The sequence below is a fragment of the Bicyclus anynana genome, chromosome 4 (assembly GCF_947172395.1).
Source record: "Bicyclus anynana chromosome 4, ilBicAnyn1.1, whole genome shotgun sequence".
In the NCBI taxonomy this organism is placed as follows: Eukaryota; Metazoa; Arthropoda; class Insecta; order Lepidoptera; family Nymphalidae; genus Bicyclus; species Bicyclus anynana.
The window spans coordinates 16,005,148-16,024,240 of record NC_069086.1 but is presented as its reverse complement, the minus strand read 5'-3'; the positions used below and the strand labels follow the sequence as shown (position 1 = coordinate 16,024,240).

Below are 19,093 nucleotides of genomic sequence, written 5' to 3'. Positions count from 1 at the left end.
GTACTATACTCAAACAAAGTTCCGGGCGTTAGCGTAAGATATTCTACGGTCTATCTGTTCGAAATATCTTCAAAGACTACTGCCTTTCATGCGGCTATCACTAATAGATAGTCATCATGGGGATTGAGGTTTCGGTATAATATATAATAAATAATTGGTTAAGATTTTTACACGCTTTATATTAGCTTCATTAATGTACTATGTATCTAAGAAAATCTTGGGATTTTAATTTGACTCACTTACTGGTCTTCGATTTGGATGAAATTTTGCATACGCTCTGAATTCTGATGACAATACATGACTAGCTAAGAAACCTCATTACAAATCCAATATGGCGGCCTTCCCAAGGTGGCTGTTTGAAATCGACTCCCATGTTATGGATATCAAATGAAAGGGTTTGCTGTCAGGAATACGAAAAAAAATAGTCACCTGAATTAAATTCAATATTTGTAATTTTTAGCGCGCGCTAAAAGCGTGTTTTTTTAGTTTTTTAAACTATTTAAAGTTATTACATATCATGACAAATTACGAGTATGTATTTATCGAAAGTCAGAAACCTTTATTAAAATATTACTAACTAAAATCTGTGATTGTATGATTTGTCATAAAAGGTCAAGCTGTCTGAAAACTTTCATCGAAAACACTGTATAATCCCTTGGAGGTGTAAAAAACTGTACATTGTGGAATATTTCTCTTTCATAGATCTACAAAAAGTCCACAATTTAATGATATCTTCAAAAATGGTCGCCTGCGATGAAAGCTTAGTATCGATTTTCTCGCAAACGAAGTCGATGGCGTCCGCTAGTGATAGAAAGGAAGAAAGAAAAATCATTTATTTAAAAAAGTTGTGCCACATTTTACAGCTTAACACTATTGTAGTGCCTGATACCCAGACCACTTAGGCAAGTCTAAACCGAAAGTACCTAGTACAAACATTGCAACACCACTACATGTCATATTTGGCACAACATATATATTATATACATATATCATTCTATGTATATTTATACTTTTGAAGCTTGTCTTGGCAGAGTGCTATCTTGTTGAAAAGATCTGTAAAAGGAAATTGAAACAAAAATATATCATGTTTCATAAAATTATGTACAGATTTCCACAGTAGACAAGTTCAAAGGACGACGAGGAAAAACATCGGCGAAAATCTTAATGAATGTTGCTTTACTTTACAGGAACAAACTGAATACTTAATTAATCCGTATTAAAGATTAACACTGATCTCTTCTACATAAGTTAATTAAGGCCAAATATATTTTTAGTAACGCAATAAATTACAATATATTGTAGGAAATAGTAGTCTGAGACGGATATGACGTCGTTTGATCTCGTGTTGGCTCGTGCCGACGCTAGGTGGTGCGGTTTCCATAAAGTGTAGGGAGTTAGAGAAGGGTAGCGATCGGGCGGGAACGACTGGCAATATAAAGAGCTCGCCGTACGGTCGGCGTTAATATTCTTGTAGAGTTCGGTCGTCCATATTTCTTGTTTTGTAATTCTTTATGGGTTACTTTGGATACGCGGGGAGAAGGGGAGAATAGCTTGAGCAGTGAACGGTGAGTGATAGCCCATTGGTTATATCCTCTGCCTCCGATTCCGGAGGGTGTGGGTACGAACCCAATCCAGGATTGCACCTCCAACTTTTCAGTTGTGTGCATTTTAAGAAATATAATATCACGTGTCTCAAACAGTGAGGGAAAACATCGTGAGGAAACCTACATACCTGAGATTAATTCTCTAGGTGTGTGAAGTCTGCCAATCCGCATTGGGCCAGCGTGGTGGACTATTAGCCTAACCCCTCTCATTCCTAGAGGACACTCGTGCTGTTATGAGGTTGTAATCATGAATAATAATTAAAGTTTGTACAGTATTTGTGCAGAGAGCAGAGAAACCCATTCCTCAGTTTTGTGTAGCGAAACAATTCGCATGACTCATTTTAGTTATAGTGCATTTGAGTTACTTACGTTAGGTATCGTAAAATGAAGCTGAGCTTTTGCCAGAACTAAAAGATTTAATACGACCTTGGCCAGAAGGAGGCTAGCCAAGTTCATGTGCCATAAATTGCGTCTAATACCTGTTATTTACATTTCATTTAATATTTGAAGGGGTCGAGAAAATATCGTTCGAGGTTGGAAATGTATTTGCCTAACAGACAACCACTTACTCTTGTATTTATAGAAAAATATATATTTTATGAACTTTACTATGTGGTTTAATTCCGAAGGACCACAGTATAAACGTGAATAAATATTATGACCATTTGTTAGGTCACTAACTATAAATGGCTATGTAGTTAGTCTGTACGCCGTAGAAGTAGGTGCGAGAGGATTACCAGCAAAATCTCTCTATAACTTGCTTAAAGACCTTTCCCTCACTAGAAATGCAGCTAGTTCTATATTAGAAAGAGTATCCAAAGCTTCTCTAATATGATCTTACCAAATTTTGCTAGGCACGGAGAACAACACGAGTAGAGAACGAGTTGTGTTGATCGATCGTCAAGGAATTCCTTAACCCTACATCCTGTAGTCACAAGTTCGGGACTCTGCTCGGAGTTTTTCTCTCTATCACGCGATGGACCCGGCACCCGCACGGTGAATCCATGCAATGCTAACATATTCGTATCTTTAGAAATAGGGGTTTTTAAGGCAGAGTTAAGTCTTCGATGTCGGTTGAACACTTTCATAAAAGCTTTATTCAATGTGTCTACCTCCAATGAGCATTTCTGTGTTCCAGTATATTGGAGAGATATTGGGTTTAACACCTATACCTAGTTTGAAATGGAAATGGAAAACAGGAGTCGTCATCGAGAAATGTAGAAATATCAGAAATAATGATGGAGATTGTGATTGCTTTATCATAATCTGATTTGGAGTTTCTCTGCGTGATCGACTCAGAAATGAGGAGATCCGCAGAGGAACCAAAGTCACTGACATAGCTCAACGAATAACGAAGCTTAAGTGGTAATGGGCAGGGCATATGGTTGGAAGAGCAGATGGACGTTGGCTTTAGGGTCCCAAGGTGCTGGAATGGCGACCCCGCACGAGAAGCGGCAGGAAAGCGCAGTGTTGGTGGACTGAAGACATCAAGCGGGTTGCAGGGAGCCGCTGGATGGTGGCGGCTAGAGACAGTGGTGCTTGGAAGTCTAAATAAGAGGCCTAAATCCAGCAGTGGACGTCCATCGGCTGTTATTGATAATAATTTCATAACCAACGCATGAATCGAACTCAGAACATTGTGATCTGCAACCTCATAATTGAGAACCACTTGATTAATATGGTTAACTTGCACTAAATATATCTATTTTGACTAATAGTTATAATTAATCAGGTCAGCCGGAACGTGGTATAACTAATGATCGTTAATGAATTCCATTTTCAATTAGCGCACTCGAAAGCCGAATTTGATACAGCGCTTTAATAAATCAACCATCAATTCTGCGGTGTAGGCTAAAGCATCTATAGTCGAATTCGTAAATATTTGTTTACGTTAACCTGAATGAAATGAAAACCGCATTATTCGTATGTGATTGCGTTCGTGCAATCTAACGCAATGTAAATCAAATTGCGTTAGAGACCATGTGTCTAAAAAAATTTGCGCCTTTTATTGTACTCCTGATTTACGTCTGAATTTTTACGTCATATTACTTCTGAATTTTTGTGTTTATTCATTTCCCATTCCCTCTGCTGGACCCTCGTAAATGCAACAGAATGGTTCGTTAACTTCGAGGATACGAAAGAAAGAAAGCCTTCATTACAGTTATTTTCTTCTATAACTGGTAGGTATAAATTTTATGTCTAAAAAATTAGTGCCAGGCGCCTTTTATTATGCTCCTGATTATTATTACGTCACATTACGTATAAATTTTTGTATTTATTCCTTTCCCATTTCCATTCATAATCTGCTCCCAATCTACACCTTACCCTACCCCTACCCTATACCCTATACCCTACTCTAAGAAATATAGTCGTTAACGAAGCTTACTTGAATTTAAACCATACCTTATAATTTAAAAAGGATACAACATCGAGGTTTTGTAAGTTGATATTATAGATTCTTTCAGGTATAATTTTACTAGAGAACTTAACAATAGTCAAGCTTACTACTAAAATTACACAATATAATACACCTAGCTCGACGATTTCTTATTAGGGGCCATTCCAAGACCGACATAAAAGGTTAGACTCATTTTTCAATGGGCCATTTCATTCGCGCCGCGTCATTCATTGCTGGACCCTCGTAAATGTAACTGAATGGTTCGTTAACTTCGAGGATACAATGAATGAAAGAAAGAGTCTAACCAGCCTTCGTCAAAGGTATTTTCTTCTATAACTATATCTTGAAAATCAGGGGTCAAGTTCTTTGTCGGGTTAAGTAAAAAGTTTAGTTGTGGGTTTCACATTAGTTTCGGGGGACACTTTAGACCATTACCTGTGAAATCAAATAAAGATGTAGTACAGGAAATGTAGAAAAATGCAATCCAAAAGCTTTTGAGTTTCTGAGCCACTCCAGGGATAGGGGGTTCTTTTAGTCATATTTCCTAGATTTCCTGTACTAATGGTTAAAGATTCAAAATTATAACCCACCTACGAGTACATGTATTGGGGCATGGCTGTTCTAGGGTTAAAATTAGTTCCCAAAATTAAGTATATACTTTGGCTATGATTTACAGACTGGTGATAATGGTGGCTTGGATCCTAGCGATTTGCACTTTTGTTTCCGGAGTGGCGCGGGTTTGACCTGACCAAAACTTTAGCCTCTGTCTATAAGGTTGAGGAGGTCGGTCGAAATAAACGGTGTCTATTAAATATAAGTCTGTGGCACTAATCAAAATAACAGCATAAAAAAGCTCATTCTTAAATTTATTGTTTTGTCCAGGTACGGTCGAGAAGATGAAGAAGTTATGGGTTTGAAGTTCTGCAACGAAGCCATCATGAGCCTGGCGCAAATATGGCCGGTGCATTGCAATCTGGAGAGAGAACCCAACACACCGCTACAGGTATAAAACTCCTATGTGGTAATTCAGAGACTAAATCTAACTCCACTTCAATCAGCCAAATCGGTTGAGTAGTTGCAGTACGGAGTATCTTTGAGTGATCGAATCAGTAACCAATATTGAGCTAAGCCAATTTTAAATAAATTTGGACTTCAGGCATAATCCGCCCACTTTAATATAATCGCGACATATTAAAGTGGGCGTATAATTGTGCCTCTGAGTATATATATATATATATTCATGCGAAAGATTGATCCATACCATCGGCGAACAGACGATTGAGGGTTGACCTGGAGAGCTATTTTGTAACTTTTGTTTAACTAGCAAATGCGAGCATCGACTTTAACTCTATCTTCCTCTTTCTATAGTACCATGTTAAACAGAGAGAGATAGAAATAGGTGACATTGCTCAACGCAAAGCCGATATGGCAATGAGCCGATGAGCGTTGGGGTCTTTACTTGGTGGATAGACAATATCGTGGTAGATAAAGGCTCTTTAAAACCGCTGTTGTTTGGAAACCCTTAAAAAGAGTCCGCAGTGGACGTCCATCTGATAGTGATGATGGTGATTTGTAACGTGAAGAACTATTGCACACATAACATTTTGGCTATAATATATTAGTGATAGATAATGAAACCTTTCCCCTATCACCATCAACCCATATTCGGCTCAGTGCTGAGCTCGAGTCTCCTTTCGAATGAGAGGGGTTAGGCCAGGTCCACCACGCTGACCCAATGCGGATTGGCAGACTTCACACACGCAGAGAATTAAGAAAATTCTCTGGTGTGCAGGTTTCCTCACGATGTTTTCCTTCACCGTTTTGAGACACGTGATATTTAATTTCTTAAAATGCACACAACTGAAAAGTTGGAGGTGCATGCCCCAGACCGGATTCGAACCCACACCTACCGGAATCGGAGGCAGAGGTCATATCCACTGCGGCTATTCCCCTATAGCACAATATATTATTTATTTAATAACGTTGTTTGTTTGTATATCGACGAAACATCCATCATATCGAAAGCAACTTCGCGCTCGTGTTCGCGAAGCGCTCGTGAAGTGCGAGCTAGTGGTTATAGAAAAATGATGTATGACCCTCGCGAGCTGACGGCTCTAATTCATTGCTCCATGTGCAATATGAAAATGTGGTAATGTTTTTTCCTTTTCCTTCCTTAAATATCTATGTTTCTGGCGCTCCGTTGTCAACGGCAACCACTTAACATACTACACACAAACCTTCACCAATTCAATCTGTCTGCGATTTAGAAAAGACACTATTTTAGGGTTAAAAAACTTTTGACTACAATCTCACCTGATGGTAAGTGATGATGCAATCTAAGATGGAACCAGGCTAACTTGTTAGGAGGAGTATGAAAATCCACACCCCTTTCGGTTTCTACACGACATCGTACCGGAACGCTAAATCGCTTGGCGGTACGTCTTTGTCGGTAGGGTGATAACTAGCCACGGCTGAAACCTCCCACCAATTAAAAAAACCTCAATCGACCCAGCCGGGGATCGAACCCAGGACCTCCGTCTTGTAAATCCACTGCACTTACCACTGCGCCACGGAGGCCGTAATATTTTTTTTTTGATTGAGGCATCCGTTTGTGAAATATTATTGTGTATTCTTAATGAAATCCAGCAACAAATAAATTGTGTTTTCACTTCTTTTTTAACACATCGCTTGTTTTTCAAGTACTCTTTCCATAATAGGCATATTAAATAACAAAAGCACACGGACTAATTCCAAGAGGTTCTGTGCTGGTCCAGGAGTTTAGGGAGTTATTTCCAACCCCGTACACAAAAAAGAATAATAAAAACCAATGTTAGGACAAAAATTGATTTCTTTATGTAGGATCCACAAACCACGAAGGTACCATTCCATTCACATTGTTAGTTAAATGGTTTGGTTTACACAAATCTTGTTACAGGATGCTCTAATTAAGAGGCTTGGCTCCAACGCATTCCCCTTCCATCTGGAGCTCACCCCCATAGCGCCCCCTAGCGTGCAGTTGGTGCCGGCGAAGCAGTACCACGGAGCACCCATTGGCACTTCTTATGACGTACGAGCATATATTGGTAAGTGTAGGTATAATCTAATCTAATGCTGCAGGCACGCAATGCTCCTAGCTCCTTTACGACAATGCTTCCCAGGCAACACAAACACAAACTACACAGCGTCTTCGGCGAAGACGAGGTCCCCGATATCTGACGTTGGTTTTTTAATCGGTCGTTGCTTTTCCCCTCGCCCACAACCTCGGTAACGCCGCTGAGGTCCCATTACCCCTTCCACTACGGCACTTACACAATCAGAAAAAAAGCTGCCAAGATATTGCCACTATGTTGCCCTATCCTGCACACACACTGCTCTATTCTCGGAAGTGATGATCATGTTCTACTAGATCTTTGACACGCGTGTGCTGATAAAATAGGTAGCAGTGGGTAGGACAAGCTATGCTCGGAGTATCTCTGCGTAATTGAATCAGAAATGAGGAGATCCGCAGAAGAGCCAAAGTCGCAAAGCTGAACAGGCAATGGGCGGAGCACATAGTTCGAAGAGCCGATGGACGTTGGGGTCCCAAGGTACTGAAATGGCGACCCCGCACTAGAGAGCGTAGTGTTGGTCGATCCCCCATCAGGTGGACTGACTACATCAAGCGAGCGCAGGGATTTGATGAATGCAGGTGGCTCAGGATCGTGATGTTTGGAAGTCCCTATAAAAGGGAAAATGTCCTGCAGTGGACGTCCATGGGCTGATACGATGATCATGGGTAAGAAGAACATGATATGCGGCGGGACAAGTAACCACAGAGTTTTTACAGTAAAATAGGTATGATACGTGGGTAAATAATAAGAGTAATCTAATGAAGTCCCTATAAAAGGCCTATGTCCTGCAGTGGACATCCATCGGCTGATATGATGATGATACGTAGGACGCGCGGCATGATATGCGGCGGGACCAGTAACCAGAGAGTTACAGTAAAAATAGATGTAATACGTGGGTAAATAATAAGAGTAATCTAAAAATGTGTTTTCTTAACAGCAGACCGAGCCGACGAGAAAGTGTCCCGTCGCAACACTGTGCGCATGGGCATCAGGGTGTTGCAGGGTCCGGGTAGGGCGGCGTCCCTGCCGCCCGCGCTCCCCCCGCACTCACCGCCCCGCACGCTCAGCACTCTGGCACATCAGAACGTACTCCGGTGAGTATGTCCTTGTCCCTCAGACTAATTAGATAAAGACCTGCCTCGCGAGACATTATTTTTCTGTCAAAGTATATGATCAACGATCTTATGCGATTATAAACACTGTCTAAAGAATCGATGTTTCATAGTTTACAATCGTGTCCGTCGGTTAAAAACCTCCGTAAAAATACCTTTTTGTGTAGTTAAATGGTGTAAAAAACGAACAAAAACTGCTAGTTTAGTATAAGATATGTGTGAAATCTAAGCTCGTTTTCCTTAGAAAATGGCAGAAAATTTTGTTCATGAATTTGGGTGCGATACTAGTCCTTATATATTTAGTCTGAGCCTTGTCCGAGTCCTACACGTACTCTCCTACAGCTGACAAGCAGTGGCGTAAATAGAGCGTTCCACCGGTGCCCAGGCACAGGACGTATACTCTCGGGGACGCAAGAATATACAGAATTAAGCATCAGAATGGGCAACGCATTTGCAAAAGTGAACCTGCGTTTGAGTTTTAGTGAGTGAGACACAGTGGGTGGTATGATAGGCAAAGGGTCTACTAAGATAGGGCGCAGTTATAGAAGCTCGCACAAGGAAAAGGTACTGCTGACAAGCAAGTGTCTCGTCGCAACACAACATAGGCGTAGCTAGCATATACTCCCTCGCCGTCTACACCTCAGAGCGGGGGCACACTATGCGTTGCACCGGACTTGCAACCACCGAACGAGGCGGGGAGGGGTGAATGCGTTGCGGCGTCGGAGCGGCACCGCTCAGTTGTTTATGCGTCACAATTACTTTCTTAACAGACTGTCCAACGCTGCTACGGCGTCGCTGCGACATAACAACGTTGCGGCGCCGCACCGCTCGTGTGCCCGCTGATACGGTGAAATGTTTGCGATGCGGCGCCGCAATGCATCGTTTGCCTTCAGCCTCACAATAATCGATAGACGCCCAAATCCGAATGCAATAAATATATAACGTAATAGTAGTCAACGATCCTTTAGCAACACAATCATCTTCGCCACGCTACAGCAAAGATTGGATCACCGATTAATTACTGCATCTGGAGTCTAGCCTTTGGATTCTACTCTGACAGAACTTTTGAACTCGCCAAAATCCACTAATTATGTTGCAGAACCTACAAAAAATAAATAATCCATCGGTCTCCTATTAAAAAGTGAATGCACAATCAGCGACCAAAAAACGTCCCCACTCAATGAGTGCCAAACACAACTTCTTGGCACTCAATTCAAGTAGTCGCATTTGCAAATTTAACCTTAAACTCAATTCTTAAGGTTAAATTTGCTCTGTTTTTGGGATTTTATTCAATATTGAACTATATTTAAAGGCCTTTAGGTATAATTTTCTGTACCAATAATTCTAAAACTGTCAAAGCAAAATTGGCCAGTTTTTAAGTGAAATTTTCTACATGATTGTGCGTCCTTTTATTATAAGAGGTAAATGCCAAAATGCAGTTATACGAGTCTTTTTGGTGATCAAAGATTTGCATAGGATTTTTGTCTCGGGTTTTTACGCGTTAAAACAGCTGCAAACCATACGAAATACGAAAAGCACTTTGGAAAATAGTTTATACTCAGCAGCTAAAATACAAAATAAATGCTAGGTACTTGGCAGGCAGTTCTGAGATAAACACACACGAATTTAAATTTCAGTTGTGAAATCATGTTAAAATCATTTTGAATTTAAAAATAAACTGTTTTGAAAACAAATCTCTTATGTATGCTTCATATCAACTTTGCTATGAAAGTCAATGAAGTTTTGCATCTGTGTACTAGTTTAGTGCTGCTTTTAAATTTAAAATAATTGAGTACCTTGTAGCTTTATATAATCGTGAGGTAAACATCTTGCTTGAACTATACTTTTTTAGACTAGTGAATTTCGGTGAATATACGTTCGCATGCAAACAAAAAATGGGAAAGCCAACAGAAGTTCTGCAACAAGACCAAAGGAGGAAGCTCGAATACCTGAGTCATATAATGCGAAACTCCAAATATCACCTGCTCCAGCTTATCTTATCACCGTATCCAGGGAAAGATAAAGGGGAAACGAAGGCCTGGTCGTAGACGTACACCTTGGCTCAAGAACTTACGCCAATGGTTTAATATGAGTACCAGATCACTCTTTCGGGCAGCAGTGAACAAAGTGAAATTAGCCTTAATGATTGCTGACCCGATAGGAGATAGCACTATCAGAAGGAGATGCAAACAAAATGCAGGTTTTTAGTAACGTATCATAATTATTATCACATACATACAAATACATACAGATGTTATGTTGGCTATGTAAGTGTGAAATCTTTTGGCACAGGCACCATCATGCCCAAAAGAAGATCTCAATCTATTGATGCTAATGATAAAAACTTGTGTCATCATCATTATCAACCCATATTCGGCTCGCTGCTGAGCTCAAGTCTCCTCTCAGAATAAGAGGGGTTGGGCTGATAGTCCACCACGCTGGCCCAATGCGGATTGGCAGACTTCAGACACGCAGAGAATTAAGCAAATTCTCTGATTTACACACAAAATTTATAAATTCTCTGATTTACATTTGGGACATGACTAACTTCAGACACAAGATTTAAATAAGTACCTACACAAAATACCTTAAACAAAATACGAAATACCTGTTTACAAAAAATAAAACACCGAGGGAAGTTACCCCAGAGATTGTATTAATAAAATAACACGTAAACATATAGATAACAATATAAAAGCACTAAACAACATACATAGATTAACAGTAGGTACCAAAATATGAATACAATATAAATATTCATGAGCCTTTAGGATCATGTAAAAGATGTAAAACTAGCGATAAAATTACACCGTCGCAACACCACCTGTGATTTACGGCGGCTTTACGAGCATGGTTTACTGCGCTAAGCGTGCCATATTTTCATAGTTGTATGAATATGTGTAAAATATTATTAGATGTTTGTGTGTAGAACCCTAATGTTTTGGATAGAATTTAATTTTTAGTAGAGATTTAGAGATTTTTGTGACAGAACTCGTAGAAAAAAATTCAAAAAATATTATTCAATCCGTAGAAAATCACCGTCAATGTAATAAAGCAAACGCAAAAAACAAACGGGGAATTAAAATTAAACGAAAAATACCTTATAAAATCTAAAAAAAAAGTATAATTACGTTACTCGATGATATTTACAATAAATATTCATCATCATCATCATTATCAGCCCATATTCTGCTGAGCACGAATCTCCTCGTGGTATTTAATTTCTGTAAACGCACGTAACTGAAAAGTTCGAGGTGCACGCCCCGACCGGATTCGAACCTATGCCCTCCGAGTCGAAGGCAAAGGTCATATGGGCACAATAATAATATTTCACATCAATTACCTTATTCTCCGCACTCCATAAAAATTCGTACTGTTGAAAATCCATTTTGTACTGAATTTGAGAGGAAGTTAAGTATTTTACGAAGAGTAAACAAATTTTCTATAAATAACTTACTCAGAAACGCTGTCATAAAGCTTTTAAAGATTCATCGCAACTCAGCAAAGCTTTATGTCTCGCAGGCAGTCTCAAGATCGTTTTACTATGAAGCCTTTTGGGTGCCGATAAGACCCAAGAGTCAATAGCCGAGCTTATCAGATGGCCTTTATTTTCAGTAGCAGAAGGCAAAGGTTTTATGTACTTGATAATAATAAATTAACCTAAACGGAATTGTTAAATGTTAGTGACTAGTAGGTAGTAAACAAAAATAATAATTGTGTAGCGTTTTAAATAATACAACCTATAGATCAGAGATCACATGAAAAATTGTATGTCATGAAACAAATTTTCTTACTACCTTTAGGTTTAGGTAAATGATTGTGAATAAAAATATTTAAAAACTTAGTAAATGGCTAATAAATCACAAGAGCAAGTTAAATTGTAATTTTAATAAGTGCCTAATGTTTCATAATAAAATAAAATAAAATTAGTTATAGCTTGGCAACTTCGTTCGTAATCCGATGATCCGCGCGGGTTGGGGGGCGTGTAGCGATGAATGAAAAATCCACGATGCACCTCACTTTCCCGCACACACCGATTTCACACCCACGCGGTCTTCCCCCCTGTCGCCCGCATATCATGGGAGTGGCATCAATGAATTTGTCAGACTATAAAAATAATGTACTTTATGGGTACCTTCCGTTAAACTTACCTTTCATAAGAAAAGGCGAGATTTTCCTATGTTTTTCTTGAACTACTATAAGGTTAGTATGCTAACCATTAGCACACTTCTTTAAAAACATTATACCTAAAAAAATACATATGACAGCTTCAAAATGTTTTATGAAAAATAAATTTGATTTTCACCTACTTGGTGAAAATATCTTATTTTACCCACATATCCCGTATAACCTTGTTTATGTGGTTGTTTACCCTCAATATCCTATGTTACGCACTAACCCATACATAATTCACATTATACTACTTCACTAACTTCAATGCGCATGGTATAAGTTATAAGATTTCTAGCGGTTGCCCGAGAATTATTTGGCGTATAGATATTTTCAAGTCTTGCTCGTAATTAAACAAAACAAAAAAAATTAAAAAAAAACTCAACTGACTTCAAAATCACAAAAATAAACTGAAAACGAATAATAACATCATATGTGCTACCCTCTGATGTACTTTGAAGGCGGTGCCAACACAGTGGCGTATTAATTATAGCCGCTTATGAAAGAACCACGGGAAAGAACTGTCTGAAAATTCTAAAACATGAATATTTAAACGGCTTGAGTTAATGCGTCACTGTGCATTTTACTTTTACTACTCTCCATTGAGAGTACTTGATCATTTTTGCTATTTTCCACAAAAAACTTACTTCTGTCCAGCGTAGTTTGTTTCGTCGTATTGGATCAAAATTACTTCTTCAGGAGATATCGATTCTACAACCTTCGCAATTGAACATTGAACTTCCTGCTTCTTCTAAATATATTGATTAAAATTAGCATTTCTGTCCAATTCAGTCAGAGGAATTTTGTTATGAAATATTTCTCACAACCCCACATATGCATACCGCCGAAAAGTATAATAATCCATTATTACTTTTCGGCGGTATGTACATATCACAAGTTTTTCCCCTTTTTATAATGCCGACAATTTTTGTTCCGATTCAGTGCCCTATTAAATCTGATATCAAAGAGGGTGTCTATTCGACCTTTTTGAATCTTTTGAACCCGTGCCTACGTTGTCCTCCCCATGTACAGCTCAAATACCTATTAAGAGTGGTGCTTTGGATTTGAGGCACAATAATCTTCTGGTACCCTCAAGATATTCGTTCTTTTTCTTTTATTCTCTACAAGTTAGCCCTTGACTACAAAATCACCTGATGGTAAGTGACGATTTAATCTATGATGGAAGCGGGCTAACTTATTAGGAGGAGGATGAAAATCCACACCCCTTTCGGTTTCTACAAGACATCGTACCGGAACGCTAAATCGTTTGGCGGTACGTCTTTGTCGGTAGGGTGGTAATTACCCACGACCGAAGTCTCCCACAAGCCAGACCTTGACCAATTAAGAAGACCTCAATCGGCCCAGCTGGGGATCGAACCCAGGACCTCCATCAAGTAAATCCAACGCGCATACCACTGCGCCACGGAGGCCGTCAAATTTGATTCCTATAGTCTTATTCGATTTACAGTATCTTCATTTAGTTTAAGTCAATACAGTATAACTTAAAGGCTTGCTCATGTTATCTCACTCTAGCTATACCTACCATAGATAAATTTGTACTAAATTTGTAATTTGTATTTGTACTAAAACTATATTTACTTCTTATTACTTGAGTGCGTTAGATCTTCTGCTGTATTATTTACTGCATCAGCTTTCTTCAAGTCTTACAACTGTAGAGTTTCATAGTTTTGGCTCTATAATTTTCTCATAGTTTTCAGTTCTTAGCTTTATCAAAATGTAGGTAATGGCAAGACGACTCTCCGTACTGCGGTGCTTGTATAGTTTTTCCAATGATATTTTAAACTTTAGACATGTTACGTGTCTACAAAAACACCTCAAAAATTGATCCAAATTTAGCTACTTTACTTTTTTTATTATTTACAAGTTAGCCCTTGACTACAATCTCACCTGATGGTAAGTGATCATGCAATGTAAGATGGAAACGGGCTAACTTGTTAGGAGGAGGATGAAAATCCACACCCCTTTCGGTTTCTATACGACATCATACCGGAACGCTAAATGGCTTGGCGGTACGTCTTTGTCGGTAGGGTGGTAACTAGCCACGGCCGAAGCCAGCCAACAATCAACAAAACTACTGTACAACAAAATATACTGATTGCATAACTGCACAATTTTGTGTTAACTTACATTATATATTATTTATGTTGTATGAAGTGAATAGATACACTTTAGAGTTTTACACTTCCTGAACACACAACTCGACATTGTAGACAATATATAGGTATTATTTGTTTTAATAACTTTCGTTATTTACCATGCGACTCAATTTCGACGTTCTAGTGTACATATCTATAGAATAAAATCTTTGAGCTTTTCAACCTTTTATTATTCCTGCTAACGGATGTTATGACAGGATGTTTACGAAGACACTGTACTGTCTGGAATAATAAAAATATCTTCATAAAAACATATTAATTGTTACATGAAATTGGCTCTGTAAAAACTATCGCGTTTTTCAGATAGCATGGGTACAGTGACAGTTCGTTTCACTCTTGAAAGTTTGCCGCGATTCACGATTATGAACATCATAAGGCAACTGAAGACGTAAGTCTTCGACCAGTGATGACCTACGGATTCGAGACTTGGTCGCTTACTATGGGCCTTATTAGAAGGCTCAAAGTCACTCTGCGGGTGATGGAGCGAGCTGTGCTTGGTTTCTCTGCGTGATCGAATCAGGAATGAGGAGATCCGCAGACGAACCAGTCACTGACATAGCTCAGCGAGTCGCAAAGCTGAAGTGGCAGTGGGCAGGCCACATAGTTCGAAGAGCCGATGGACGTTGGGGTCCCAAGGTGCTGGAATGGCAACCCCGCACTTGAAGCACAGTGTTGGTTGACCCCCCACTAGGTGAATCGAGGATATCAAGCGGGTTGCAGGGAGCCGCTGTATGCTGGCGGCTCGAGATCGTTGTGCTTGGAGGTCCATGCAAGAGGCCTATGTCCAGCAGTGGATGTCTATCGGCTGATTAGGTAAGGCAACTGTCTCCGTACCCATGCTAACTTAAAAACACTTTATACAAACAAAATACGATAGAATAGAAAACGTCTGTCAAAATTGAGGCTTCTGCTGATTCTCGTAATACGGTTATTTACATATTGCCAAATCCCAAATACGCGTTTTTATCTGTTTGTTTTCGACCTTTTCATATCGGTATTATATTAATATGGAGGGTGGAAACTTTGGGCTCCTTCTTACATTGCGTGGAAGTTTAAGTGTGATTGGATTTTCTTTCTCATTGTGCATTTGCTGTGGGCTACTTAATACGGTATTTGATTTTTAAAACAAATTTAATAAACAATATTATGAAATTAATATAGTAGTTCTTGGGACTTCAAAATATATAAATGTCAATTAAAGGATTTTATAGAAAATTTAATTATGTATTTGATATATTTTTAAACGTCATAAACGATGTCGTCCATTTTGTGACGTCACGATGTTACATGACTAAAGTTTATTAGTCATGTAATCAAATTATCTAATAATTTTGTCAAACACTCCGATAATCTAACGTCATGAAACAGATAAACAGCGTATAAGCTCGTATTTAAAAAATATTTTTTGTGTATTCATGTCTCAAAAAAATATTTTTTTTTTCAATAGAACGCTGTTAACAAATTAAGGCCAACAACAACAATTAAAAAAAGTGTCAACTAGTCTATTAATCTGCATTCATGCTGCATCAGCATCATAGCTAAGGGTTCTATGAGACGTCGGCTTAGAGACTGTTGGGACATCTTGAGAGTGATTAGACTTGAGAGAGAGAAGAATTTTAGAGAAGTGCGTCTAGCTGATTTGTAATCTATGCCTTCATCATCGCGTCCTAACTTCACACTCTTTAAATGCTATTCAAGAAATAAGCAATCAGAATAAAATTTTCTCAAAAAAATACATTTATCTGCTTAGGAATTCACTAATTTAATGTCTTTCAATACAAAAAAAAATAAATCCATTTTCATCAAAACCCAAATTATAGAAATTATACGCCTATCTATTGTAAAATATATACCTCCTTCTTTTTTTAATAGTCGGTTAAAATTTCCCCACAAAACTCACAAAATATTTAGCGACCATCAATCAAGCGCTGACCGTTACGTAATAAGTGAAAATAGGGCAATGGTTTCCTGTTGACATTGGCACCGGGGCTTTTAGATGCGTAAATGGCGTAAACTGATGCCCTGTAGAATAATCACGCCCTCTAATGCGTCCACTAACGTCCAAATGCGTACACAGGTTTCCTATGGATCACTCAGGACGCAAAGCTGTGTACCTGTTTACCTGTTTGTGTAATTAGTGATAGCATTGTAAAGTGAGGCCCTACATAATCACATTGCATCCACCAACGTCCGAATGCGTATAGACAAGTTTGCGTTTGTAGAATAAGCACTTACAATAATGCGCCTACCAACCAAATACGTCCACTAGTTTGCGTCCTCCGATAAATAGCAGTCTAAACTAGGGTTGCCAACATTTTTTTCTTAAAAATATGGTATTTTTCAGATTTAGCTATAAAAAATATAGTCTTATATAAAATATAGTTTAGACTTAACTAAAATATAGTATTTTATAGAATAAGCAATTTTATTTTTATAAACAATATTTTTTCATTCTTGTTGCAGTTTTTAACATTTAATTGTCTGAAAAAAGAGTGTCATATGCTCTTTCACATCAAATTTTTAAAAACCAAGTAAATTGTATTTTTTTTAATTCGTTTGTTTAATGTTTGGAACTCAGTAAGATAGCTAAGTTCGGATAGGCTAAATGCTTTTGCATCTGTCTAAAACTAATCTCCATAAAGATTTAACATTAAAAGCTTGTTTAATAACAGTGTTGAAAATATAGTATTTTTGCATACTACATATAGTACGCAGTCCCGAAATATAGTACAATACTATATATTATAGTACGGTTGGCATCCCTAGTTTAAAGTCTCGCCCAACATCAGTTTAATGTCATTTACCGCGTTCTAAACACCAAAACTGTGTCCACTTCCAAATACGTACGTTCGCCTTTAAACCAAACAAAATTAGCCAACACAAGAGTCATTGATTGATCGTAGGACTGAGTACGGTCTCATTTGAACGAACCCTGTAGTGGGCCATTCAATTCGGACAATGATTACTCGGACTCATAATACATAATTAACGCGAAGGAACCTAAGGGTAAATGCTAGCTATTAATACTTGAAGAAAGATCCTCATTACCAAATCGATTTTGTCTAACATTCAAAACAACCTTCGTCTAAGTAAACAATTAATCTGTTTTCGTCCCCTCGTTATGTCGTGTTTTTCCCTATAGAATAAGGACTCGGCCACATCAGTACGTAGCGACGCACCGCAACCACGAATATAATATTTGTTCGCGTTTGGCTTTGCTAGGAAAGGAGGGGTGAAGGACTTACTGGAAAACCGCTTCTTATCTTCATTCGCACTCTCAAATCGCGAACAATATTATTGAGTATATAGTATTATTGAGAGTATTACTTATTTGCAATTTTTTAAATCGGGTATAAAAACAGTATAATTTAAGCAGTTTCCTAAAAGAAATAAAATTAAGGAAAAATAAATTGCAAATACGAGTACACTTTTCTTTAGCTCGGATAAGTTTCCCTTGTTTGACTGAATCAACGAGCCCAAAATCTATTTTTTTAGCTAGTGAATAAGTAACTTTCATTTGAAACGTGATTTCGTGAGTCTAAAATCGACATATGTATTGGTTATATACACACGGAACTTACTTATTGTAGGACTGTGTTTCCTCGCTTATAAATATATATTATAGCAAGCAGCCTACTCATTGTAGGACAGATTAAAAACTGTGTGTAGCGCTTGCATGAATTTTTATGCCGGTAAACCCATTGCTCGTTCAATCTGTGTCGTTCAAGATTTTAGTTTTATTTTAAACTACTTCGCTGAATACATTACCAGAATTCATGCAAAATAACAATTTTTACACCTATTTTGGCGGCTTCGCGGACTGTGCTTTCTGTTAGCAACACATAAGAAGCACTGAACTATAATAAAAACGCGTTTCACTCAATGTATTTGCGGTATTTTACGGTACCGCCTGGTGTAGCCAAGCCCTATAACGCCGGAAATCAACAGAATAAACAACTCTTTTTTATTGCAGGCTCAAAAATAAAGCCAAATTGGAGCCTGACGAAAATTGCCGCGCGAAGAGCGAGGAAATTGGTGAGTGATTTTTCCGTATTATTTTTTACGCCCATATCGGCTCATTTGATCGGGATAAGGTCGGGTGCAGATGATTGCTTGTTGACGCGCGGAATGTTGTTTGTTATTTTTAGAATAAAAATTCGTTTGCGTATATACAACAGAGTAGTTTCGTTGAATGTATACCTACCTACTTCGTAATACTGGTTAGAAAAGTGCAAATTATTTTATTATTTATATTTTAGGTTTTGTTTGTGGTCTTACGAACTTACATCATAAGTTGTCTTACTTATTTCCTTTGTTGTCTTTACTTTCATTAGCCAAACTCTATCTACAATATCAATTAAATAATAAAATAATCTAATAACAATCACAAACATTTAAAATTAAATACTACCTACATTTATTTTTGCAAACATAGATATAATACAAATAGATATCCCCCACAATATAATTACGCATTTAATCCAGATTTAATCAGCGGTTGGTAAATTCATCAAGGATTGGA

General features: G+C 38.2%; 1 protein-coding gene across 1 annotated transcript in view; it reads left to right on the top strand.

Moving 5' to 3' along the window:
* The window catches only part of LOC112053415 (arrestin homolog), a 90,093-nt gene that overhangs the window by 45,912 nt on the left and 25,088 nt on the right, over nucleotides 1–19,093 (top strand). Inside the window, exons 4-7 of the mRNA XM_052881197.1 lie at nucleotides 4,885–5,005; nucleotides 6,938–7,085; nucleotides 8,050–8,206; nucleotides 18,545–18,606. Coding sequence (XP_052737157.1) covers nucleotides 4,885–5,005; nucleotides 6,938–7,085; nucleotides 8,050–8,206; nucleotides 18,545–18,606 — 488 coding nt within the window. The remainder of the gene's footprint in view (nucleotides 1–4,884; nucleotides 5,006–6,937; nucleotides 7,086–8,049; nucleotides 8,207–18,544; nucleotides 18,607–19,093) is intronic.